This window comes from Cetorhinus maximus, chromosome 14 (assembly GCF_964194155.1).
Source record: "Cetorhinus maximus chromosome 14, sCetMax3.hap1.1, whole genome shotgun sequence".
NCBI lineage: Eukaryota > Metazoa > Chordata > Chondrichthyes > Lamniformes > Cetorhinidae > Cetorhinus > Cetorhinus maximus.
The window spans coordinates 8,387,192-8,414,897 of NC_135892.1; the positions used below are offsets into that span (position 1 = coordinate 8,387,192).

At 42.3% G+C, this 27,706-nt stretch overlaps 1 protein-coding gene and 1 long non-coding RNA gene across 2 annotated transcripts; one reads left to right on the forward strand and one right to left on the reverse strand.

Annotated features, from left to right (window-relative positions):
- Window positions 1-1,322: 1,322 nt before the first annotated feature.
- Window positions 1,323-8,310, forward strand: LOC144689396 (uncharacterized). Its single transcript, XR_013578645.1, has 2 exons — window positions 1,323-1,602; window positions 6,931-8,310. It is a non-coding gene; the product is annotated as an uncharacterized LOC144689396 (long non-coding RNA).
- Window positions 7,920-27,497, reverse strand: mpc1 (mitochondrial pyruvate carrier 1). The gene is given in 4 exon segments (XM_078556460.1): window positions 7,920-8,440; window positions 11,627-11,759; window positions 13,670-13,766; window positions 27,301-27,497. Coding segments are annotated over 4 exon segments (333 nt in total). The 5' UTR covers window positions 27,376-27,497; the 3' UTR covers window positions 7,920-8,412.
- Between the last annotated feature and the right edge of the window lie 209 nt (window positions 27,498-27,706).

Below are 27,706 nucleotides of genomic sequence, written 5' to 3' on the forward strand. Positions count from 1 at the left end.
AGATTCTGCCCCATGAGTACAAAAAACACCAAGAATTGAAATAGGAGATTTTTTTTTCATTGAAGGGCTGCAAAAAAATATTTTCCAAAACTTATTCGGTTTGGGGGAAGTTGGAGGGACAGTAGAACCATTAATTATTTCTTCACAATGCAAACACATGATAATGTGCTTCAACAAGATTTACATCATTGCATTATGTTTTTAATCAAGTAAAAACAATTTGCTGGATACATTTCGCGAAGACAGTCTCCCCTTAACTTTAATAAACTTCACCAGTCTTATATTTTGGTGCTATCAATTTTGTCAATGTCCTACCTGCTTCCTTTGGAGTCTTTACCACAATGATGAACACTAGTGCTGAAATATTGAATTATACCTACAAATAAATGCTGGCCCCATATTATATGCTTGATCTATTAATGCTTAAAGGTAAGTTAAAGTGTACGATAAGATCTGTTGTTATGTCATATTCAGCCAGTTTATTAGGGTTCAGAAATTGTTTGAATACTTCCTCTACTGTAGGATGGACAAACATATATCAAGCCCCAATAGATCAAGCTGGTACAAGTCAAATGCAATATGTGGCTTCTTGTGTAATATCCATACGAACATACGAAATAGGAGCAGAAGTAGGCCATTCAGCCCCTCAAACCTGCTCCGCTTATTAGTCAATAAGATCATGGCTGATGTGTTCAGGTTTCGAGTTCCACATTCCCATCTACCCCCAATAACCTGTGATTATCTTGCCTAACAAGAATCTACCAAAAATCCCAACAGTTTTGAGTGTCTGCTTCAGAGAAACCACATCCTTTCAGTCTTTTTCTTTTAATTCATTTTTGGAACTTGAGCATCGCTGGCAAGACCAGCATTAATTAATCACCCCTCATCGTCCTTGAGAATTAAGGCGGTGGTGAGCCACCTTCTGGAACTGCGGCAGTCCAGGTGGTGTAGTTACACCCACGGTGCTATTTTCTGCAGCAGTTTGATACGATCGAGCTGTGTGCTACACAATTTCAGAGGTCAGTTGAGAGTCAACATATTTCTGTGGGCCTGGAGTCACCTGTAGGCCAGCCCGGGTAAGGGTGGCAGATTGCCCTCCTCTGAAGGGCATTAGTGAACCAGATGGGTTTTTAACAACAATCAGTATTTCACCATCATCGTTAATGAGGCTAACAATTTATTCAAGATTTATTAATTACTTGCATTTAAATTCCACCCCCCCAACCACCCCCCTCAATGGTGGGATTTGAACTCATATCTCCACAGCATTAGTGTCTGAGTATCCAGTTCCTGGTTGGATAGACTTTGAAGGCCGCCTGAGATTTCGCCGTGACATTTTATCTGCAATCGCTTTATTGTGAAGGGTGCCTTTCCTTGTGATGACAGCTGGAGCTCACTCTATTTATGTGCATGTTTACAGGCAAGCAGCAACTGGCAGTCGATGACGTTGTCACAGCTCATGGCACCGCGTTCAACTGCAATTCTGGTGACTGTGCAGGAAGTGCCGAGGGCCGATGGCTATGGGTTCACCGTGAGATGGTGCGAAGCTCATGGCCTACAGATTGTGGCAGCAGAGAACTCACATCTACAACCCAACGACAGGTAATTATAACTATATCAAAGCCATTTAACCCGAAACACAAGAAGGTATTGGGATAGTTGAGTCTGGAGGTGACAAAGTCATGAATGAGAGTCATAAACAGATGAGACAGTGGTGGAGGCGAGAGATGTTAAAAAGAGGGAAGTAAGCGTTCTTTGTAGAGGAGAGGATATGGGATCGGTAGCTTAGTTTGGGAGCAAATAGGATACCAAGGTTGCAAACAGCTTGCTTCAAACTGACACAATGGAGAGGAATAGGATTAACAGTGAGGGTATAGACATGGTGAAGTGGGAGGAGGAGTGGGGGTGGCGAGGAGGCAGTAAAGCTTCAACCTTCAATGTGTTCAACTGGAGAAAACTGTGGCTCATCCGTGACTGGATTTCGGACAAGCAGTCTGATAACACAAAGATGGTGGGGGCGTGGGTTGTGGGGTAGGGGGTTGATACAGGCAGCAGAGATGTAGGGCAAGGTGTCCTCAGAGTACAAGTGGAACCTGACCCATTTCTTCAGATTATGATGCCAAGGGGCAGCCTGTAAACAAGGAACAGGAGAGGATCCTTGGGGTCTCCGGAGAAAATGGCGAGGGCATTGAGAAGAGAAGGCATTCATGGTGACATGCTAGATACAATTGCATTGATCAGAGTGGAGCCAAATCAGAGCAATCTCACTCAGCGGAATAAAGGCGGAGAGGCATTAGAGGAGGAGGGTGGTGCAGTTGGCCACTTCAAAGGTAACAGAGAAGTCGAGAAGGGTGAGGAGGGATAGCGCCCCATGGTCATCGCCACAGAGAATGTCATTTGCGCCTGATCATGGCTTGTTTCACCGTTGTGGCCAGGGTCACAAACCTAATTGGAGAGATAGGACCATGGTGTTGAAGCAAAGATGGGCACAGGTTTGGAAAGTGACAGCAATTTAAGGGCTTTGGAGAAGTAAGGGACATTTGAGTTTAGAATGAATGTTTACAAGAACCAATTGATCTGGGATGAGATTTTTGAGAGGGATCGTTGATGAGACGTTTTGAAAGGGAGGGAAACAAGAAGGAAAGTTATAGTATCAACTCGTATGGAGACCAAGAAGGGAGTAGGTTAGTCAATGGTCTTGCAGGAATGGGGTCAAGGGAGCAGTAGATGAGTCTAATGGACAAAATGAGTTCAGAAAGGTGGTGAGTGGAGCTTGGAGGGAAATTAAATCAGACGTGCATTGATCTAGGGAGCTTGAGCTTTCAGTACTAGCAACGATAAGTCCATTTGTCTTCATCACGGGCATGGATAGGACAAGAGGCACATTAGATGACAGTTTCACAGTAGTTCCCTCCTTGCCCTGCACCCCCATCTTATCAATCAGCTCGCATTCTTTCCAAAGCCTCACTGGGAGGTTCCAAAGACGTATCAGGTTTGGTTCTACTGCCACGGTTCAGCTTTAAACTCAGTTGCAGCAAAATGTTTGGCTCTTGCCTTTGAGCAAATCATGTGAACTGAGTCTCCATGTGAGGACGACAAAAGCTCCAGAGGTGTTATTTTGCTGGTTTACAGCCAATTTGTTGCTTGGCTTTTGGACACAGTTACACCTGAAACAATAACCTGACATTGCTGTTATTGCTTATCCTGCCCTTTCTGCCTTTTGAATAATAGGCAAATTAAAGAAGCTTAGCTTGTTGTTTCTGCCAATAATTCTTAATTGCAGCCTATTAGATTACTTGAATTCCATACTAAAGCGCCACCTGTCATGTCGACATGACATTTTCATTGTGCTTAACCTTCTGCATCTCAATTCTGTGGCCAGGGTTTTCCTGCGGCGGGTTTAATGGCGGGTTTAATGGCGGGTTTAATGGCGGGTGACAATACGGCGGGAGCTGAAAATTCGGTTTCCCGCCGGTGTGAAATGATGGCGGGAACGTGCGCTCCGGCCTGTCACGGCAGGTCAGAGGCCGGTGTGACGTCGTTTTATGTCCTGTTAATGGAATGCGGATGAAGTCCTGACCGGAATTAACACCCCCGTCCAATCATCTGCGTCGCCAGTGGGATATCACGTCCAGACCAACGTGGCATGGGCGTGTCGGGACCCACCTGGAAGGTGGTCTGGGGCAGCTCACGGATATTGAAAGATAAAGGCCCCCAGAGACCGTGGACCTTCTCACTGCAGAAGCTCCCAGGATGCGGATCTTCACTCTCAAGGAGCTCCCAGGATGTGGATCTTCACTCTCAAGGAGCTCCCAGGATGTGGATCTTCGACTTGCAGGAGCAGATAGAAGGATAAAGTTCACAGAGACATGTCATTAACAGTGCTTGCTGGTGTCCTCAACACCTAACTCCCTTCCCCCAAACCTCCACCCCCGACAGCATCTGAGTTCTCTGTGTGGAAGGGTCAGGGACTCACAGTGGCCTCTCCACCTGCAGACTATATGGATTGTAGTGGGGCTATGAGACATATGAACAAATATATGAACATATCAATTAGGAGTAGGAATATACCACTCAGCCCGTCAAGCCTGCTCTGCCTCTCAATAAGATCATGGCTGATCCAATTGTAACCTCAACTCCATATTCCCGTCGACCTTCGATAACCTTTCACCCCCTTTCTTATCAAGAAGCTATCTACCTCAGCCTTAAAAATATTCAGACTGCTTACACCACCTTTTCAGGAAGACTTTCAAAGACCCAAAACCTTCAGAGAAATAAAATCTCATCTCTGTCCTAAACGTGTGACCCCTTATTTTTAAAGTGGCCCCTAGTTCTAGATTCTCCCAAAAAAAGGAAATATCCTCTCCACATGGACCCTGTCAAGTCCCCTCAGGATTTTATATGTTTCAATCAAGGCACCTCTTACTCTTCTAAACTCCAGTGGTTACAAGACCAACCTGTCCAACATATCCTCATAAGACAACTCATCCATTCCTGGTATTAGTTTATTAAACTTTCTCTGAATTGCATCCAATGCATTTACATCTTTCCTTAAGAAAGGAGACCAATACTGTACTACAGTACTCCTGATATGGTCTCCCCAGTGCCCTGTATAACTGAAGCATAATGTCCCTACTTTCGTATTCAATTCCCCTCGCAATAAATGATAACATTCTATTAGCTTTCCTAATTACTTGCAGTACCTGCATACTAACCTTTTGCGATTCATCCACTAGGACACCCAGATCCCTCTGCACCTCAGAGCTCTGCAATTTCTCACCATTTAGCTTATATGCTTTTATATTTTTTCCTGGCATACTTTCCCACATTATACTCCATTTGCCAGGTCTTTGCCCACTCACTTAGTCTATCTATATCCCTCTGTAGCCTCCTTGTGTCCTCTTCACATCTTACTATCCTACCCATCTTTGTGTCATCAGCAAATTTAGCAACCATACCTTCAGTCCCTTCATCCAAGTCATTTATATAAATTGTAAAAATTTGATGCCCCAGCACTGATCACTGTGGCACACCATTTATTACATCTTGCCAACCAGAAAAAGATCCATTTATGCCAACTCTTTGCTTCCTGTTAGCTAGCCAATCTTCTAGCTGTGCCAATATGTTATTGCCTACATCATGAGCTTTTATTTTTCGCAATAACCTCTGATGTGACACCTTATCAAATGCCTTCTGGAAATCTAAATACATTACATCCACTGGTTCCCCTTTATCCACAGCACATTACTTCTTCAAAGAACTGGTTAAACATGATTTCCCTTTCACAAAACTATGTTGACTCTGCCTGATTACCCTGAATTTTTCCAAGTGGCCCACTATAATATCTTTAATAATAGCTTCTAACATTTTCCCTATGACAGATGTTAAGCTAACCGGCCTGTAGTTTCATGTTTTCTGTCTCCCTCCCTTTTTGAATAAAGAAGTTACGTTCGCTATGGGGCCTCTTAATTTAGCTAACAGTTCTTTGAGATCTGGACTATTTTGAATTGACTTGAGAAAAAATTTGATGCGTAAATGCTTGCACATCTGTGCTAAGTCCAATTCATTGTCACCTAGATAGGAACATAGGAACAAGAGTAGGCCATTCAGCCCCTTGAGCTTGTTCTGTCATTCAGTTAAATTATGGCTGATCTGTATCTTAACTCTATTTACTCAGTTTTGTTCCATATCCTATAAGTAAAGATTTCTGTAATAGGTTTGAATAAATAATTAAACTGTTGCATAATGAAATTCTAACTATGCTAAAATCTAATGATTCAAAATATCACATGGTTTGAAATAAAATGCCTACGGGCACTAATATTTTTCACTTAAAAAGCATAGTTTTACTAACTTTTGGGGGACTCATACATAGGAAAACAACGTAATAGTCGATTTAGAAATAATATGGCCAACACATTTTCTTCGAGCTCCTGCACCTCAAAATTCCCCACTATGCCCCTGGCCCAGCAGTAATGGACGCAGATGTCACTGTTGCTCTGGAGAGTGCCAATGAACCAGCTCTCTTTCCAATGCCTTCCCACGAGGGTCCAGCAACCCCTGGTTACTGCAGGCACCAGGCTGCTGGAAGCTGGCTCCTCTAGGGCCATGTGTGCACATTGAAAAATTCACAGCCAGAGTGCGTAACAGTACTTTGAGCATAGTGGATTAAACGTCGCAGCAAAAGTCACAACTTAACCGTGAAAGAATAGACAAAGATCCATGTGCAGAAAAAGGAACGCCAACTTTCAGTGGCAACACAAAATGGCACCACTTCAGGGATGCTTAGCAATAGCTCTGAGCATCAGCAATATAGTGGAGGTAATTATTCGGGGCTAAATGGAGTAGGATACGGCAGAGGGCTTAGTCACTGACACTTGACTCACTCTATATATGGTGGAACAGGCTCCTAATAGGCCTTAGAGGGGCCAGTGTTTTTTTTGGGGGGAGCTGATGACAGGTAGTGTTTTTCTTTTGTGAATATTTTAGGTAGCAGCATTTTGTGTTTAACACCCCAAATCAAGCCTTAAACGTGAGATAATTCAGAGACCAATCCAGGGTCGACGCATTAATGGTCAAAATCCCACCCTAAACCTGTTTTTAATACTGATGGTGCTAACAGGACATGCCACATCTTCCTAGCATGTGTCCAAACTTCCCATCCATCATGTGTATAATGTTCTAAGTACAATGATGTGGGCTACATGGATTGTGCTCATTAAAACTCCTCTCCTGACTCCAGCCACAATAGCAGGCTGGAGCAGAAGATCTAGACAGCCACTCCCTGCTACTTAAGCCAGTGAAATTGTCTAGTGGATTTTTGGACCTCACGTATGTAGCTTTATCATTGCATCGTCCTCATTATCACAGATTGGAGTTCCCAAGCAATGGCACAGGTATTTAATGTGTTTGTTTCCTGTTTTCTTGCAGACTGGTGGAAGTAAATGGGATCTGTGTACTCGATGCTTCAGAGGATGAGCTTATGTCATTACTTACAACTCCAAGTGCACAAATTCTGGCACTAAGAAATCCTCCTCCCTCTACCAAAGAACCTTAAACCATGCTGAAACTGAATGCTTGCTTAAACCATACAAGGTGCTGTTAAACAAAAAAGGTGCAACTACGTTTTATTGCAAAGATGCAAATAATATTTTCACTCTACATTGGACAGAGCTCACTGCAGTGAAATTTGTTATAATTCATAAGATGGGCAGTTGCCTCAGCAAATTACCGCAGCACATCACATATTGAAACCTAGGGCTGCATGTTAGAGGGGGGTGCAGATGGCTGACCCCAAACCACCCCCCCACTTTGGAATAAGTCAGCGAGAAGCCGACTCGCTCTATGCCATAACACGCTGCGGGTGGAGTAGATTGCCTGCTAGTATTCCCCCCTTCCCAACTTATGCATACGAACATATGAATTAGGAGAGGGAGGAGTAGGCCACTTGGCCCCTCAAGCCTGCTCCGCTATTCAATAAGATCATGGCTGATCTGATTGTAACCTCAACTCTAATGGTATAAGATTCCACAAAAGACAGGGATGAGGAGAAATTTTTTTCCTCAGGGGGTCAGGAGTCTTTGGAACGCTCTTCCTCAAAAGGCGGTGGAAGCAGTCTTTGAATATTTTTAAGGCAGAGCTAGATAGATTCTTGATTAACAAGGGGATGAAAGGTTATTGGGGGTACCTGGGAATGTGGAGTTAAGGCTGCAGTCAGGTCAGTGATGATATTTTGAATGGCAGAGGAGGCTCGAGGGGCAGAGAGGCCCACTCCTGCTCCTAACTCGTACATTCATATGTACTGGTTTAACAGGACAGGCTCCTTTGGTTTTACCAATCATTCCATTCAATAATGGCAAGTGCTGGAAGAACTCAAATATTAGAAGTAATTCAGTCTCATTTTTATACAACGTCAAAAATTGCTTTTGGAGAAACGCTAAGTCGGTTTATTGGAGACTAATTTGATATCTTTTAATTGACAGCAGTTTAGCACGTGACATTATTAAAAGCAGCTCGAAGCTGCAAACACCATTGATCTACCAACAAAATATTGATTACAACACAAGTCAATGCTCGTGATCATAAACCACTTCTTGCAACATTATCATCAAACATTATACATAGTACCAGTTGGTATCAATTTCAAATGAAAGGGAAAATTATGTACATGACGAATGTTAAGAATGTATAATGACACGCTCGTCAAATTTAATTTAAGGCAATTTTAGAAAGGGACACGCAATTTGAAAATTAATTACATTACAAAATACAGTTTGGATTAAATATCTTTGAAAAATTAGTCATCCGGAATCTTAGGTCAGATTTGTAGAATCTTGTGCATAAAAAAAGTGTAAGATCAAGGTGTGTTGGTAACATTTGGATTTAGTAAAGATAAAGTGCTGCAGTCTGACATCACTCGGAATGCATCTTCTTCTGAGCACTGCAGAGACAGAATGTTTAACACTTAGCACCGGAACACAGATTATCACAGTTCAGCTGCAAAACAGAGTTGTACAAATGAACCTAGCATCAATTCTTCCCTGAATCAAATTTATTTTTTTTTAAAAATAGAGATCCCCATCAATTCCCCTCTGTCCTGTACTTTTGAAGTCTATGTATCCACCAAGGTGGAGGACATCAGTTCTGGAGTTGGAACCTTCGATTCTCAATTCGGTCACCCAGTCATCGTCAGCGCCAATTACATCAGGGTAAATGGGATTAGAGTACATGCACTCCAGTTGAACAGCTGGTACCACAAAGGTATGATGTACCAATGGCACTCCTTTGTATGACTCAATCCACCCAAATAGCACACAGCCAGACACGGATCATTCTGTAGTCTAGTGTGTCAAAAGAATATCTCCTGTGCTAGGGCGCATCACATAACTTCAGTGAGATTAAGTGGCACTAGTGGCAAATCTTGAGGCACCTGACAACTGGGGGGGGGACGACAGCAGACAGGCAGGCACACACGCAGCCTTTCATTTGTAGAGAGGTGAAAGGCTAGTGTACATCCCATTACTAGTCTAGGCAGCCCTTAAAAGTTGTGCTTTTTCCACCAAGTGAGGAAACTATACCTGACATCCAAAAGGATGCAGTTCCAAGCATATTGCAGCCTGAGAAGATGTGAAAACCATAAACATTGCAAATGGAAGCCTACAGCAGCCAATATTCTGAATGATTATTCCCTCAAAAGAATTCCAAGGGACACATGAGCAACATGCCCTTCCCAAAGAGAGTTAACCAAAGTAAATTTAGGAACTTTGACATAAATGACACACTAATCCTAGAGGGCTCAAAGCAAAATCACTATTGATAGATGGTATTTATCCCAGCGTGCTAAGAGAGACTAGGGAGGATATTTACCATTAAGCACAGATTGAGTTGAATCGCTGGGTACTGGGGAGGTACCCCAATAGGTTCAATGCAAGCCAAGTAATGTCCGTGTTTGAAAGGGGGAATAAAACAGATGCTTGTAATTACAGATCAATCTCATATCTATTCCATTAAAAATAATAGAATACCTTGGGAAATAACTCGGGATTATTTATGTAATAACCTAGCAAACGATAGGCAACTTCAATTCATGGGGAAGATAAACTTCTGAGGAAATAATCTCAAGTGGACTAAAAAAAGCCTTTACAAGATTGTGAAATACCTTCTGGAAGGTTAGGGGCACTACCCAGTCATGAAAGGCTATGAGTTAAACTCAAAAATACTGTGGGAATTCAGGGCAAAAAATGGCAATGGATAAGAAACGGGTGGAGAGGGGAGTTATAGAAAATACTCTTTAGAAGAGTTAGGCCGAGGCAGAGCAAGTACGGAGGTGTTTAATTTTGGGGGCCTCCTCAGTAAATAACTAACCCAAGCGCTGAAGAATGTGATCAAATTTGGTGATCACGCCAACCATAAGGGCAGTGCAATCAGTGCTGGAATTAGACTAAATTTCAACAAGCTAAATATATGGGCAGATGAAACTTCATGCAGACAAACGCAAGGTTTTGCATGTAGGACGGAAAAACCAAGCACCATGCATACTCCGTGTAGTTATAGAAATAGATAATGATGAAATAGTAAGGGACCCAGGAACTTCATCTCGACATGAAGGGAAGGTTTACAAGCTCCCGTAACACCGTGAGTAGCAGCAGTACAACTTCTTGACTGGCTGGGGGCGGTCCTACCAGTCGAAAGGTGGAAGGCAGATTGAAGGCAGCTCATTGGTCCTCCTGGTACAGGGGTTATGAGCCAGGTTAAAGCTTGTGTGTGAAAAAATGCCTCACATCACATAAACAAGACAAATCAGCGACAGAGTTCCAAATATAATGAATAACCACACACTGCTGGATGGATGGCAAGATGATACTCTGATCAGAATTAAAAGTATTGCCCTGGCCAGTAGAAGAAATGGCTTGCCCCATGCTCCTAGGCACAGGAGATTAACAAACTAGGAGTCTTGGTGGAGTCGACACTAAACATGTCCAACCAATGGAGGGAAGCAATCAAGAAAAGCACCAGAATGTTCAAGTCCTGAGTCAGAACTGTTAAAAACAACTCAGAGACAGTCATTGTCAGACTGTACAGTTCTCTGGTCAGGTCAAACCTCGAACCTTACGGCCAGCCTGGTTAGCAAGACACAGGGAGACGTGCAAGCACTTGGAGGCAGTACGGAGAATGACCAGAAGTTTGGTGCCAAGATTCGGAGATATGAAGGCTAGAGAAGACTCAAAAGTTTTCATTCTGCAAAGGCGGCATTTGAGGTGATCATATAAAAACAGTAAATGGTATGGAAAAGTTAAATCCAGAATATTACTGTAAATTGAATAGTGGAAAAAGGTCACACTGACTTCAAACCAGTAAAATTTAGGAGTGAATGTCAGCAAGTCCTTCTTCAGGCACTGAGCAAGCGACACTTGGAATTGACTTCTGGAGGAGTGGTTAAAGGCTTGTATGCATTTAATAACAATTCGTACTGGACTAATATAGATCAAATGGTCTTCCTGACCCGTTATCACCTGGTGCGATGTGAACTGTAATTCCAATGTCCTGTTTTGTGCATGTACTGCGTAACAAAACTTACTGACTTCACAAAATTACATTAGGAGAAAAGGGCTGCAGAACAGACTTCCCAGGATCAACAATACGAGAAACATGCAAAAACAGAGAGTTTAAGGGTGAGGGTAGCAAAACATACGGATAACCTAATCTTGCATAAATTGACTGATTCTGGGTTTTTACATCCACCTCTCTACCCAGTATTAAATGAATAGGACATTAAAAAAACAAGGAGCCACTTCTGGTGAAAATTGAGAAATGGTAGTTGTGCTAAAGGTTACTCAATCAGGCTTTTGTTGCCCTAGTCTTTTGACAGTTATGAAATCATGAATACTTCTCTAAATCCACAGTTCAGTATGAATTGGAGTTGATGCAAGCCTAACCCTCCAAAATGTTTCACCTCTCTCTTGGACTTGTATGCTCTGAGTACATGAGCAATTCCACAGCACAGGAGCTCACTGTAAAAGCATTAGCTTACATCAACACCAGAATCCCCAAAGTCAATCCAAAATTAAGCAGGGCAAGGTGTTTAGTGTGTCACCCAAAACTGTTTTTGGAAACAAAGAGCACTTACTTGTATTTGATCAGCCGGCTTCCCTGAATGAGCTGTGCAGTTTCGTTAGTGAAGTGGCAGGCAAACAGCAGCCAATTTCTGGGCTGTACCTTGTAGGCAAAGCGCATAAAAAGCAGAGAGTAGCAGCACAACGCTGTGAAAGAGAAAGGGAGCTGGTCATTTTGTGTGTAAGGCACTGCATTACTAAATGTTTACGCTACATCCACCTCGCGATTGCTAGGCAAATGCTAAACCCAGGGCGGTGGGTGAGCAGTGTTAGATTAAATCTCAACAGACCTATTTATTTGCATCACACTGAACAAATTGCAAGATAACGGTCAACTCAATTTTAAATCAGAGATAATCTATAAAAGGGGAGGTCAGAGGGGGTTATCACAGTTTAAATATTAAGTCATCAAAAGTTTTAAAACAACATCAATCTGCTCAAACACTTTCAGTTTACTGAATCCATGTAAACATATGTAAAATAGAGTGAACTGTTGTCAACAACTGAACAGTTCCCAGAATTCCCGTGAAAAGCTAAATTGTGTGAAATAGAGAAATTTTAAAAGGATGAACAAGGGGAATTACAGCTGTATACAAATGCACTATGGAAGCAGATAGAGCTTCCATAACTTCTCACGCAATTAATCTGTTGCAAACATTCGCACACCACTAACTTCCAGAAGACCATCACTTATTGAACGGAAAACTGCAGGAATCGCAGAAAAAAAAACCTCAGGCTGGAGCAACATCCTAACAGTTACAGGAAAAATCTTTTAAAAAATCATGGTGAATGGTCAGAGATTTGATGATCTCATTGATTCCTGGTTTGAAAGCCTTTGCCACATAGAATTCTTATGTACAATATTGTACATAAACTAATAACAATGCCTAAATAAACACTGTCAATGACATTTATCAATATGAATTGTTACTAACTGGATATATGAGGAATTAGAAAGATGTTATTTTGCTAAACTGTTATATGGAGCATAAGCTCATGGCAAACTGTCAGAACTTGATTAGATAGGGAATAAATAATTATGTGGTATATTGCACTGAGTCAGTTAGGACAAAGATCAGCGTACCAGTGTGTGTACTGCTGATAAGATCTGGAGATCAGTAAACTTGGTAACACAAAGTTTAACTAATTAAAGTTCCAATCAAACTATGGTGAATAAATAAATGAAATTGATAATCGCTCATGTTAAAAAGATATAGATGACTAAAGTCCACCTAAATTACTAACGCAATATAATATAGAGCACGTGGGTGGAAAAACACTGCAGGTCCTGACAAGGGACACACTGTTCAACAAGTTATTACACCATTTCCATTTATATATTGTATTGAACAGAGTCGTTGCTGCATAAGAACAATTTGCTTTAAATTTGAATTTTGTTTACATATCCACAGAATATTAGAGTGCTTGATGTGTGTCAAACGTTTACTTAAAAATAATATCGATACATCTAAGAGCTTTCACAAGTAGCATCTCTTGATTACAAAGGGAATATTGGTAGGACATGTTAGAATACTTTGCCCAAGATCTCCCAATGAAGCAAAGCCACTATGGAGCGATATGGAACAGAACTGCCTCCTTAGAACAAAAATCACCACAAAATTAACCAGAGTTGTTTCCCCGCGCCTTCTAGTCATCAATTAGAGTGGATTTGGTAGTCATGGCACCAAACCATAATCGCCCTGCAGAGAAACCACCGTAGATCTTAAAGCAAGGAGAAAGCACAGACTGTAGAATTAGGATGCATTACATTCCTGGACATCCTTCCAATTTTTCTAGCTTAGATGTTTGAACAGTTCAAGTCATGGATAGCTGCCTCAGAACCATTGATTCAGTTTTAAACAAGGTACAAGTCAAACAGTTTTGAAACACTCCCTGCCTTGTATTCCATGCAATGTCCCTACTTGAATAACGCTGCAGATTGTGAATTTACCATTGTCAAACAAATACGATGACTGAATGAGGGCTTTATTGTAGAATCACTGCTGCACCATTTGCTCACCACACAGCATATAGAGTTTTAGAAAGCTTTGACTTACCAAATGTCATTCTGCCACTGATGATCTCTGGAGTTTTTTTCATATCACTAAAAGCAGCAATGGGCAGCCCCCAGTTAGCAACAGGACCCCAAAAGTGCTACAAAACAAAAGGGAATCAAAATCAAATTAACATATTGCTTAGTTTCTCAATCATAAAAAAAAAATCACAAGCTCAAAAGAATAGCTTGTACTTTTTATAAAACAATTCCTCGTACACCTTAAAATTCTCACCCTTTCATTTACTGTTAATCATTTTGCCTGTTTGTCAACCCATTGAATTTGACTGTTAAAATATAACAGCCGACACAGGAAAGACGTTGCATCCTCTTAAATAGGTCTTATACTGACCCTTATAAAATGTAGGTTAGCAAGCATAGGGGTGAAAGGAACTTGGTGCAAGGTAGGATATGGACAGGGTTTTGGATGAGCTTCTGAAAAAGGTAGAACATGAGACACTCAAAACCCTAACCCATAGATTAGGAATAGTCAGGTCTAGAGCGAACAGAGGTATGGATGAGAGATTTATGTCTCTGTGGGTTTAGTTAGCACTTGCCTAAAATTAGAGTGAGGCCTTCAGGAGAAAAATCTGGAAGCACCTCTTCGCACAAAGGGTAGCAGAAATCTGAAACACTTCCCCAAAAGCCTGCGAATGCTTGCTTACAACACTTAGATCGATTTTTGTTAGACAAGGGTGCAAAGACATATGGAATAAAGTCAGGAAAGAGAGGGCTGAGGTGCAAATCCACTGTTTTAACTGAATGGTGGAATACCCTACTCTTGTTCCCATATGATTGCATTGCTCAGTATCCATGCTCGATTTAATCTGTAAAGTTCAGCGTTAGTTGACAAAGTGCATCACCCATTCAGTCGTCAGATGAGGTCATCCGCATCACAAAATACAGCCCATGATGACCAATAGAAAAGACCGCTGTGTTACGGGGGTGCAGACAGGAAAGTAGAATCGAAACCACAACCAGGTCGGCCATGATCTCATTGAAAGGTGGAGCAGGCTCGAAGGGCAGAATGGCCTACTCCTGCTCCTAAATCTTATGTTCCTAGCCAGTAAGTTCAGGTAAACATTTTTCAAAAGGTTATATAGTTAAAACGTTTCTCTTTTCTTCTCACCATGCAAATGTTTTATTGAAGGGGGGGGGGGGTGGCAGCAGTGTAGAAGGGAAGGAGGTAAAACCCCTTATTTAACAGATTAAGGATATTAATTGACACCTGAGGAAGGTCGAATCGTAATTGAGAAAAATTACAACATTGTGATTGAAGTAATTAAGCAACAAATTTAAAATTTACTCAGGCTTACCGTGCTGATAAATGATCATCCAGTTTATATGGAGCAGAGAAAGAAAAGAAAAAAGACAATTAATTTTTGTAATGTAAAATGGTCAATAATATTGTAAATTCTATACATGATTCCATAATCTAAGCAGCCAGTCAAGGTTGTAATTTGTGCATCTGAGGCAAGCTTCAATGAAACACACCGGAGATGACCGGATCTTATAACAGAGTCCCCAGCATCCTTAAAGTTCACAGGTCATGCCACCTTACCCTAATTTACTCACTCAGCACATCATTGGAGCCACCTTTAAAGGAGGACCAGCTTCGCTTAACAGACAGAAGTGCACAATCATAAAGAAATAAAAGTTAAGCCTGGTCTTTGCAAAAAATTTAAGCAAAACATTTTGGGAGTAACAATCAAAAAGATTATACTCTGCACATCACCCCACCCTTACAATAGTATCATGTACACATCACATTATGATATTTTTCATGGTACCTAATCTATTCGCCCTCTTGGTTACGTAGGTGCAGATTATGTATTGCCCCTGAGGTTGCATAATGATCAAATCAATGCTCCATTTGCACGTGTCCCAAGTTTTAATACTAACTAACGTTGGTTTGCAACTCAGGATGAATTTATTAATGAGGCAACAGCACCAAGCACAGCTTCGCGGCCTGGGATTTTCAGGGTTTGACTTTTTTTGGCTTTGCTGCATTCGGAAACTAAGCTCTGGGCAAACCTTTTTTTAAAGGCAATAATCAGTAAAATTGGCTTTGATTTAAAAAAAAATTAACAAATGCAAAATGCTGACATCTGCCCACTCAGTAATACGCTACTTTATTGGGTGTTATTGGGCAAAGTTTACATTTAGAACAATGATAATTATCTTGCTCTATTTAAGCAATGTAACACCCAAGTTATGATGTTAGTTTCCCCCAAATCATATTTCTTTCAGAAAAGTAATGAAATTAAGAAAATAGGATTACCAATATCCTGCAGCACTGAACACAGTAGCTATATTAAGAAGGTCAAGAAAACAAGACAACATTGCCCACATGAAAACATAACAGGGGCAGGAGTGGGCCCATTCGGCCCTTCAAGCCTCCCCTGCCAGTTAACATAGTCATGGCTGATCTTCCACCCTATCTCAGCCATGGTTGAAACGTTCAATGTTAATGGAACTGTATGTGGTTGGGTCCAGACATTGAGGGCTTAAGAGTCAACGCACACAGCATGTACTGAATTGCCAGGAACACACACATAATCTCGCAGCTGACATCAACAGGCAGTCTGCCCCTAGCTATTACAGAAGTACAGGCAGCTCAAGCTCAAGTTTCTGAATCTAAAATTAGATGCAGGCGCATAATTCCACACAGTTTATGCATCGCCAGTTACTGTGATTCTGCTGCAAGCAGAATTAGGTGAGCGTCTTCATTCTCACTACTTAAAAATTACAAATTGTAGCACAAGTTTGTCAGCAAAATGGTTTTTAAAAAGTGCATTTTTAAAATGTGTTAAAAATAGTTTAATGAAGTTCAACAATGAGTTATTTTAAAACCTGTATAGGACTGCATTTAAAAACAGGTCAAAATATTGAAACACTTCCTGATAACCAAGTGGACATCACACAATAGTTTGGTAGGAATTTTGCTGTTTTGAAAGATCAACTATATATCTGCATTTATGAAAAGTTCTAGCATCAACATCCACCCATAAAATAAGAAAATTAATGAATATTGTTAACAAAATAGTTTACACCATAATCTTTCAACTGACATCGGATATATTTGAATACAATGTCATGGATGATCAATTTGAAGTGCATTAAAAATCTTAGGCCTGCCAGCACTGACTGTCTACTTTTTCCATTATAGGGTAAGTTCTTACATCCAGGTTTAGGATGGAAGTCACCAATGTAAACTTGACATGGTGTATCTGAAACATCCCATAGTCCCAGTGGGCACCGGTACTAATAACAGAAATATTAAAAATTCACACAAAACGGATGACTTTAACTGGGGTTCGGGTTACGTTTGCTCATCTTGGCTCAGTTGTCCCTCACCCTCTGTGACACTGCACATGGCGAGTTGAAGAATATGGGTTCCTCTTACTTGTCATGTTGCTCTTTCTCTTCCAGTTCTGCCTTCTCCTCCTTTTAACTTGTTTTGCCCACTTCATGCACCGTATAGCATCTCACATATACTAAGCATGCTAGAAATTGATACTGTTTCAATGATATCTGGGTTTTCTTCCATAAATGTTCACCTGAAGACCAATTGCTTCTCGACTTTTTTCTGTTACAAATATTTTTCATTTGACTGTCAAAATACAATATCACAACACTGTTTTGAAACATGCACAATGTGTTATTGGTAAATAAGGTTGTGTAATGATCAAGGGGATAAATGATTTAATTTCACGTGCAAAAAAAAGGTCACCGAGTTTTTAGTTGGATGTTGGCAAGGTATTGAAACAACACACAAGACAAAATGAGGATCATTTACAACTTAAGCTACTGTACTGCAGAATTTTGTGGCACTGGTTCAGGTGTCATATGACAAGGCATCCTGTTCAGATTTTCCCCCCACTCGCTAGTGTCAGTCACATTGTATTTTCTTAGAAGTATATCCAACTCCCATTAGCCCTCACCAAACAAGATGCCATAAACTACATTCCACCCCTGTTCATCATGCAGTGTTTCATAGACAGCTTTCATAGCATGCTCCTGACTACATTTCTGGCAACAAATAACTAAAGTCATCAACTCTTAAAATTGAACAAAATTACTTATTAAAAGCAAGGAAACTTCAACAACCTCTCCTAAGCTCTCCATAAAGATGGCATCTTAGGCAGTCACATTTCTTTATTAAATTATTTTCCTATTTAGGTTATTTCTCACACAGAATTCATTCAGGTTTGGATTTTAACAAATTAATTTCACAGAAAGTTTCAGGAACAGATTAAGAGGATTGACTATGTTCCAATTTGTATTAGAAACTAGAACAATTTTCCTGGGATTTCACTGCAGTCCAAATGCTATCATCATGGTAATCTTACACATTGTTTGAATTTGTTGTTGGATGCACTCTTCCATCTCAAAAAAACATTCAAAAGTCTGCATTATTTTGATGGAAAACATTTTGGGAAGTGCAGACTACACAATTCAAAGTCAGCCGATTCAAATTACCTGGATACATTTGTTAAGCATTAAATTACCACTCTGATGTGTTATTTACACCATTTAATTCAAATTCATGGGTAATTCAACTTACAACACACACAAAAATACTTTAAACCACCAGAAATAGATTAAATGGTGCAAAGGTTGTTTGTAAATTTCAAGGAATACCCAGCAGTAGAGAGTAGAGCCTCTATAATCTGGTATAATGGAGTATCATCCATCGCCATTGCACATGATCAAGTGGTGTAGCACATATTATGTAGGCACAAGAATGAAGGTACAATGCTAAAGATATAAATGGAATTTAATGTTTGCCTTGTGCACTTGATTTACAAATATTATTGCCAGTATGATTTATCCTACAAAAATGTGATAGATAATTGGAAAGGAAGATAAGTACAGGGCAGACAGAGGCTTCACTACAGTTTTACAACTAATAAATCTTCTGAGAACTTGCCAGGAAGGCTAGGTCCTCAGAACATGGTGAGGTGACGTGGCCACTCACAGCCAGACTCAGTTCATACATTAGTTAAGGGATCTATCTCTGTGTATTCAAACTTTAAAAAATTATAGAATAATCCACTCAAAACTCTTCAAAGTTCCCAGGAAATAATTTTCTTTCAGAATGACTGCTGATGGTGTCTTTCTAATGTGAGAAATTTTCAATTGGTAGAATTTCAGATGGAGGGGTAAAATGGGTTCATTCACAATCAGCACCCTTAAAACACACGTGAATGAAAAAAATATTAATGCTGTTTCTATTATTTTTCCTATCTGGAGTATATATTTTTTTCTACAGAGTCCTAATTATTATCGACAGAGAAAACTAACCAGGGTGCATCTGAACTAGCAGCAGGGAAACTGAAGTAGCTCTAAGAAGTTGTGAATAAAAGACTTTACATTTATTTTTGACATTGAAAGGTTACTGAAATTAAAACTGTTAACCAGAGGACAACTTAAGAGAAGAGTTTCCAATGGACAAGTCCTTGGGGTCACAACAGTTGGAACACAGGTTTAACAAGATCTCACAGTTAAGAATGGCGATAAAGAAAAAGATGCTAGGAGTCCATTGTCAGGAGCCTACAGCACAAAAACAATGATACAGTAGGGCGTTAAAAGGCTTTCATTAAAGGAAAATTCTTCGAGTAGTCCCACAGTAACTTCAAAGTCCCAAACTGTTTTAATATTGTAGAATTTCAGTTTTTTTTAATTTACTAAATCAATTTAACACTTAAAATATATTCAATTCAGTTTTCAGCACCATTTTAAAGACAACATATGCCCAGAAAGCAACAATAAATGTACCTCTCAAAGTCACTGTACTAAAGCTGAAGGAGACTGAACCACACTTTCAAAAATATAAAGGGATCAGTTAAAATTGCACCATTGAGCTCATACAACTATATTCGGAGAGCTGTACAAAAGGCTATTACTGTGACTCAACAACAGGGTTATGCACAAAACAAGAACAGAGATGGGCTGAGTGACTAAGTACTGGAAAAGAAGGAATGGAAGCCGAGCACTAACAGGTAAAATCAGCTTTCACAAACATTTTCTAGATTAAAAATTATGATACCTTAAATATATTGGATACATGGACTTCCAGAAGTCATTTTCAGGTGCTTCACCCTCCAAACTTGCTAATGACATGGAACATCAGAATTCTGTGCTAACAAAGTAAAAGCTATACATTATGTTCTCTTTGATAAAACATCAAGACTCCTTGGAAGCATCAATCAGGTTTGTGAATCGAGGACAGTGTCAAACCTTCAGAAGGTACACTGGTCCTCCTGGGCATTTTTAAAATCTATCTTACCTCATTTTAATCAGAGAAGGGAGCTTGGAGCACTGTCTGTATTCCGGTACAGACAAGACTCTTCTAGACGGTGCAGTTAAAGTTCTAGCAGAAGCTAAGCAGGAAGGATTCTACCTGGCTGGAACTGAAAACTGTAGTTACCGAGTAACATCGTAAATGCACTCTACTGTAATTATTCCCCAGGGAACACTCCACTTAAACTGTACCATTCATCAGTTACAACTTGGCAAGTGGGATAAATTCAGACATATTTGGAGCAGAATGGCAATGAAGAATGTACAACAGGAGAAGTCAGAACAAGTGACAGTACAGAACTGGTGAATGCTGTGGATTCTTTACATAACCAATTGTTCTGAGCAAAAATTCAGCTCTTGAAATTTTTTGAATTTCCAGAACTGAGAAATCTAGCCACTTTCTAAAAGCCTTTAATTTAGACATCCTACCAGGGGATTACATTAAATAGAATGTAAAGCACAGAAACAGGCCATTCAGCCTCACTTGCTGGTATTTTAAGTTCCACATAAGCCTCCTCACACCGCTCTTTATCTCACTCCTTCAACACATCCAGCTATTCCTTTCTCCCTTGTATTTATTCAGTTTCTTCTGAAATGAATCAGTGCTATTCTCAAACTATTCCTCGTGGTACCAAGTTCCATATTCTCACCACTCTCTGGGGAAGGAGGGTTCTCCTGAATTCCCTCTTGGATTTATTAATGACTGTGTTATATTTATGGCACTAGTTCTGGTTGCCACCACAGATAGAAACACCTCTATGTCTACCCTATCAACATTTTTCATAATCTCAATGATCTTTATCAGGTCCCTCCCTCAGCCTTAATCTTTTCTAGACTGTATTGTGCTGCCTATTACATTAAGGCAAATGTAGAAATTTTGCAAATTGAGGAAATTTGAAAGGGACAGAGATAAATGGCTCCATTTACATTACACAGGATATTATTTTCCTATCAATCACACATATTTATACATTATGGATGATTCCCCCCAACATGGATAATTTCCCATTTACAATGAACAGAATTTTGATGGCATAAGGCAATATGGTGATGTGAGCAGCTTAAAATACATTGAAAAAAAATGTGTTTGCAATGCGATCAATGCAATGTGGAATAAAATCTTGTGTATTTCTTTAGTAGTTTTAAAGTTGCACAATATAAATCATTGAACAGTCTAAAATAATAAACTTATTTTCATTGTGGATATGCTTTGCACAAAAAGAATAATCTGAGTTGGGATGAATAAGGGAAAATAATCCTGCCTGGAGGTATTTAGGTTAGCAATAACATTCTTGCCACGGAGACAAAAGGTCATGGGTTCATGTTCAACTCCAGGACACGGAGTAGGTTATCTAAGCTGACACTTTAAGATGGCACACCCAGGGAGTACGGAGTTCTCAGAAGTGTCATCCTTCAGACCAGACATTCCTTACAAAAGATTTCTGTGGCACTCTTAGGACATAAAAAAACAAAGGAAAGAGATTTCCTGGTGCCCTAGCCAAGATTTATCCCTTAGTCACCATTACCAAAAGTATAAATAAAAACAGAAAATGCTGGAAAAACCTCAGCAGGTCTGGCAGCATCTGTGGAGAGAGAAACAGAGTTAACATTGAGTCCATATGATTCTTCTTCAGAGCTAAAGCTCTGATGTTAATGCTCTGAAGAGTCATACGAACGCGAAACATTAACTCTGTTTCTCTCTCCACAGATGCTGCCAGATCTGCTAAGTTTTGCCAGCATTTTGTTTTTTATTTCAGGTTCCTAGCATCCGCACTATTTTGCTTTTTATCGTCAAAATCATATTTGATTCATTGCAATTTATGGGAGCTTGCGGTGCACAAACTTGGCTTTTGTATTTGTCTACAAAACAGAGAAACAGTGAAATGTCCAGACAACTTTTTGGAACATCCTGGGTGTTTGGGGCGGGGGGGGGGGGGGGGGGGGGGGGGGGGTGAAAGCTGACAGGAATGGGAATTTTTTTGACCAATGTGCAACCCCTTCATGCCTTACTCTCCATGTTCCTGGGCTCCAGAGGATCCTCTTGCTCTATATTAAAATCTGCAAACAAGAGTTAATATTGTACAAAGTTCAGAAAATCCCTAACGTGATCTACCAATTACAGAACCAGTTACCCCTAGCATGTCCAGAGCAATCAAGGCAACTCAGAAGTTTGACTCAGTTCCATCCTGTAAGATACAGGACAGGAAGGTACCAATGTAACCCTATTCCTTAAATAATTCGGATCCTCAATGAAGTATTTAAATGATGCAATTTATATGTACTTCAGTACTTAGAATGTAGGAATGGTGTATTGGCTTGTAATTTTAATATAATTTTACCCTTTTGACATCCTGTTCACTCTTCTGTTACCTGCTGAATTTGTTTCTCTATTTTTGTTACGATTGTTATATGTTTTAAACCTGGTTGCTTCACCTAAATATGAATTTGCCTATGTAAGCTGCACTGCTATTTAGCCTTTGAGCTGTGGATGTTTTTCTTGAATAAAACATCATTACTATTATATTATTTTGAAGAAGAGCTCAAACTGTGACTGTGGCCATCCAAGTCAGACCACCATCCAAATACTGAACTTCAGCCCAAAGAGATCCAATCCTGGTAGGGAAAATCCCAAGATATTCTATAAGTATATCAATGGGAAGAAGATAACCAGGGAAAGAGTAGGGCCCATAAGGGACCAAGGGAGCAATCTATGGGTGGAGCCAGAGGACATTGCTAGAGTGTTGAATGAATACTTCACATCCGTCTTCACCCAAGAGAATGAGGATGAAGGTATCGAACTCGGGGAGACTGCGAGGTTCTTAAGCAAATTGATATAGGGAGTGACAAGGTATTGGAGGTGTTGGCAGGCTTAAAAGTGGTCAAATCTCCAGGTCCAGATGATTTGTGTCCCAGACTGCTGAGGGAGGCAAGGGAGGAGATCGCAGGGGCTCTGATCCAAATTTTTAATTCCTCTCTGGCCACAAGGGGAGGTGCCAGAGGTGTGGAGAACAGCTAATGTGGTTCTACTATTTAAGAAGGGTTGTAGAGATAAGCCAGGGAACTACAGGCCAGTGAGTCTCATGTCAGTGGGAGGGAAGCTATTGGAGAAAATTCTGAAAGAAAGAATGTATCTCCACTTGGAGAGGCAAGGTTTGATCAGGGATAGTCAGCATGGCTTTGTCAGAGGGAGGTCATGCCTGACAAATTTGATTGAATTTTTTTGAGGAGGTGACCAGGTGTGTAGATGAGGGTAATGCAGTTGATGTAATTTATATGGATTTCAGCAAAACCTTTGACAAGGTCCCACATGGGAGACTTATAAAGAAGGCAAATGCATATGGTATACTGGGTAATTTGATAAGGTGGATTCAAAATTGGCTTAGTTGTAGGAGACAGAGGGTGATTACAGAAGGATGCTTTAGTGATTGGAAGCCAGTGTCCAGTGGCGTACCACAGGGATCTGTGCTGGGTCCCCTATTATTTGTCATTTATATAAACGACATAGATGACTATGTGGGGGGTAGGATTAGTAAGTTTGCGGATTACACAAAGATTGGCCGGGTGGTTAACAGTGAGGTTGAGTGTCTTGGGCTACGAGAAGATATAGACGGGATGGTCAAATGGGCAGATAAGTGGCAGATGGAATTTAACCCTGAAAAGTGTGAGGTGATACACTTTGGAAGGAGTAATTTGACAAGGAAGTATTCAATGAACGGCATGACACTAGGAAGTTCTGAGGAACAAAGGGACCTTGGCGTGTGTCTCCATAGGTCTCTGAAGGTCGAGGGGCATGTTAGTGGGGTGGTGAAAAAGGCATATGGGACACTTGCCTTTATCAATCGAGGCATAGATTACAAAAGTAGGGAGGTCATGTTGGAGTTGTTTAGAACCTTGGGGAGGCCACAGCTGGAGTACTGTGTGCAGTTCTGGTCGCCACATTATAGGAAGGATGAGATTGCACTGGAGGGGGTGCAGAGGAGATTCACCAGGATGTTGCCTGGGATGAAACGTTTAAGTTATGAAGAGAGGTTGGATAGACTTGGGTTGTTTTTGTTGGAGCAGAGAAGACTGAGGGGCGATCTGATCAAGGTGTACAAGATTATGAGGGGCATGGACAGGGTGGAAAGGGAGCAGCTGTTCCCCTTAGTTGAAGGGTCAGTCACAAGGGAACATAAGTTCAAGGTGAGGGGCAGGGGGTTTAAGGGGGATGTGAGGAAAAACGTTTTTACCCAGAGGGTGCTGATGGTCTGGAATGCTCTGCTGGGAGGGTGGTGGAGGCGGGTTGCCTCACATCCTTTAAAAAAAGTACCTGGATGAGCACTTGGCACGTCATAACATTCAAGGCTATAGGCCAAGTGCTGGTAAATGGGATTAGGTAGGTAGATCAGGTGTTTCTCACGTGTCGGTGCAGACTCGATGGGCTGAAGGGCCTCCTTTGCACTGTGTGATTCTGTGATTGGTATCAAAATGCTTTGCCTCCTTTCCCTTAGGATGTTCTCTCTTATCATAACACAACTGAGTAGCTTATTCAGGATGTGGACCCCATATTCACCTAGGCAGGTCCATATTTCCACTGCAATCTCATCCGGTGCTACTGCTTTGCTGGTTTTCATTCATTTTTGTAATTTTCTTTGAACCTTTCTCTTTACCAGATATAAAAACATTGAAAATGGAAAAAATGGCTGTTTGACTGGGTAATGAGTCTTTTTGCTTTCCAATTGGCGTAGGAACGCAGCACATCACAAGGATCGATGGGTTGTCCAAATAATGGCTGGAGTGTTCGGGCAAGTCATGTGATGAAACTTCCAGGAATACATTTAATCACAGTTGGCAACCCTACCCTTGAGAAGGTGGTGGTGAGCTGCCTTCTTGAACTGCTGCAGTCCGTGTGGGGTAGATACATCCACAGTGCTGGTAGTTCCAGGATTTTAACCCAGTGATAGTGAAGGGATGGTGATATAGTTTCAAGCCAGGATGGTGGTACTTGGATGGGAACTTGTAGGTGGTGGTGTTCCCATGCATCTGCTGTGCTGCACTTTCTAGATGCCAGAGGTCACAGGCTTGGCATGTGCTGTCGAAGGAGCCTTGGTGAGTTGCCGCAGTGCATCTTGTAGATGGTACACACTGCTGTTGCTGTGCATTGGTGGCGGAGGGAGTGAATGTTGAAGGTAGTGGATGGGGTGCCAATCAAGTGGCCTGCTTTGACCCGGATGGTGTCAAGCTTCTTGAGTATTATTGGAACTGCACTCATCCAGGCAAGCGGAGAGTATTCTATCACACTCCTGACTTGTTCCTTGTAGTTGGCGGACAGGCGTTGGGGAGTCAGGAGGTGAAGTATTTGCTGCAGAATTCCCAGCCTCTGACCTGTACTTGTAACCACAGTATTAATGGTTGGTCCAGTTCAGTTTCTGCTCAACGGTAACCCCCAGGACGTTGATAATGGGGGATTCAGCGTTGGTAATGCCACTGAATGTCAAGGGGAGAGGGCTGAGGGATTATGATTTTGCGGGTGTGTGGTTCTGGCTGATGGGTGTATATAATTATTCTTTTCTTTTACTTTATTTGGAAGTAGACCAACTAGTTTAGACATTTCAATGTTTTGCTGCATTCATCGGTTTCCCATGATAATATACAACACTTCAATACCTTTTTAGGAAATTTTAGCACTTGCTATAAAACATTCTGGTGATTTGCGGAGTTTTTATTTGGAAGCCCAGTGAAAGTTATTCGGTTTTGTGGTGAGATTTGATCTGGCTGCCGTTCAATTCGTAGCTGGTAGAAACCCAGTCAGATTCATTAATTAAGATTAATTTCTGACTATAAATGAGCACACTTTCATTTAGTTTGTCTGTGGATCATTTGCAGTGAAAAGGAGCAGAGAGGAGAAGTTCCATTAGATATCCTGTCACCTCCATTCTGCTTTACATCTCCAGTTATACTTGTTTCATTCTTGCACCGCTTCTGAAGCTATCATTTTAATAAGAGGATTCAAGAACTCATTTTAAAGCTAATTATACCGTTTTCAATTTCAATGTTATTTCTGATGTTCTAATTTAGCTTCTGGGATTGGTGTTTGATAGTTTAAAGCATCATTTCAATTAAATGTGCAGAAAAGAGAGAGATAGACTCCGAGTTATACAGCACAGAAACAGGCCCTGTGTGCCGGCTATCAAGCACCTATCTATTCTAGTCCCACCTTCCAGCACTTGGTCCATAGCCCTGTTGTTGTCAGCTTGTTATCAGGACAGACACACGAATGTCAAATTTCAGAGAAACGCAGCTTGTACAACAGGAGATCAGGCTGCTGATTTGTCAGTGATGATCAATAATTAAACCAATGACCTTAATGCAGAGACAGGAGGACATGAAGCAAGGACATGGCTTTTGGGGGGGGGGGAGAGGTGGAGGAGAGGGGGGAGAGACAGGTGGGGGGGGAGAGACAGGTGGGGGGGGGAAGGGGGAGAGACAGGTGGGGGGGGGAAGGGGGAGAGACAGGTGGGGGGGGAAGGGGGAGAGACAGGTGGGGGGGGGAAGGGGGAGAGACAGGTGGGGGGGGAAGGGGGAGAGACAGGTGGGGGGGGGAAGGGGGAGAGACAGGTGGGGGGGGGAAGGGGGAGAGACAGGTGGGGGGGGGAAGGGGGAGAGACAGGTGGGGGGGGGAAGGGGGAGAGACAGGTGGGGGGGGGAAGGGGGAGAGACAGGTGGGGGGGGGAAGGGGGAGAGACAGGTGGGGGGGGGAAGGGGGAGAGACAGGTGGGGGGGGAAGGGGGAGAGACAGGTGGGGGGGGGAAGGGGGAGAGACAGGTGGGGGGGGGAAGGGGGAGAGACAGGTGGGGGGGGAAGGGGGAGAGACAGGTGGGGGGGGAAGGGGGAGAGACAGGTGGGGGGGGAAGGGGGAGAGACAGGTGGGGGGGAGGGGAGGGGGAGAGACAGGTGGGGGGGAGGGGAGGGGGAGAGACAGGTGGGGGGGAGGGGAGGGGGAGAGACAGGTGGGGGGGAGGGGAGGGGGAGAGACAGGTGGGGGGAGGGGAGGGGGAGAGACAGGTGGGGGGAGGGGAGGGGGAGAGACAGGTGGGGGGGAGGGGAGGGGGAGAGACAGGTGGGGGGGAGGGGAGGGGGAGAGACAGGTGGGGGGGGAGAGACGGGGGGGGGGGAGAGACAGGTGGGGGGGGGGGAGAGACAGGTGGGGGGGGAGAGACGGGGCGGGGGGGGAGAGAGACAGGTGGAGGGGGGGTTACAGACACCCGGGACCGGGACCGGGACCGGGACCCCTCTCAACCCTCCTCTCTTACTGTCCGGAGGCGGGAAGCTGAGGTCGGCAATGCTCACTCACCTCATGAGATAGTCGCGGAAATCCTTGCTCCTGAGGTAGTCTAAGGCCCTACGGGCCAAAGTCCCGGCCATGGCAGCGACCCTGAGGCGCGGACAGAGTACAGGGCGATCCGGGCGCTTCTGAAGGGCAAACAAACCTCTCTACCGTCCTCCTGCTCCGGGCACGCCGGGATAGCCGGGCCGCCCTCGGAGGACCACAGACATCCCAGCTCGTTGATTGGACGCTCCCAAACCCTCAAACAGCCAATAGGAGTTCAAATACAAGGGGGCACGGTTGAGTAGGACTGGTGACGCGTATGGGGGGGGGGGGGGCGGAGCGGGGTCTGAAGAGCCAATGCGCCTGCGCAAGCGGTATCGTTGCTGGCAACCGGGCGACGTAACGTGCAAGACGCTTGGGGTGTGG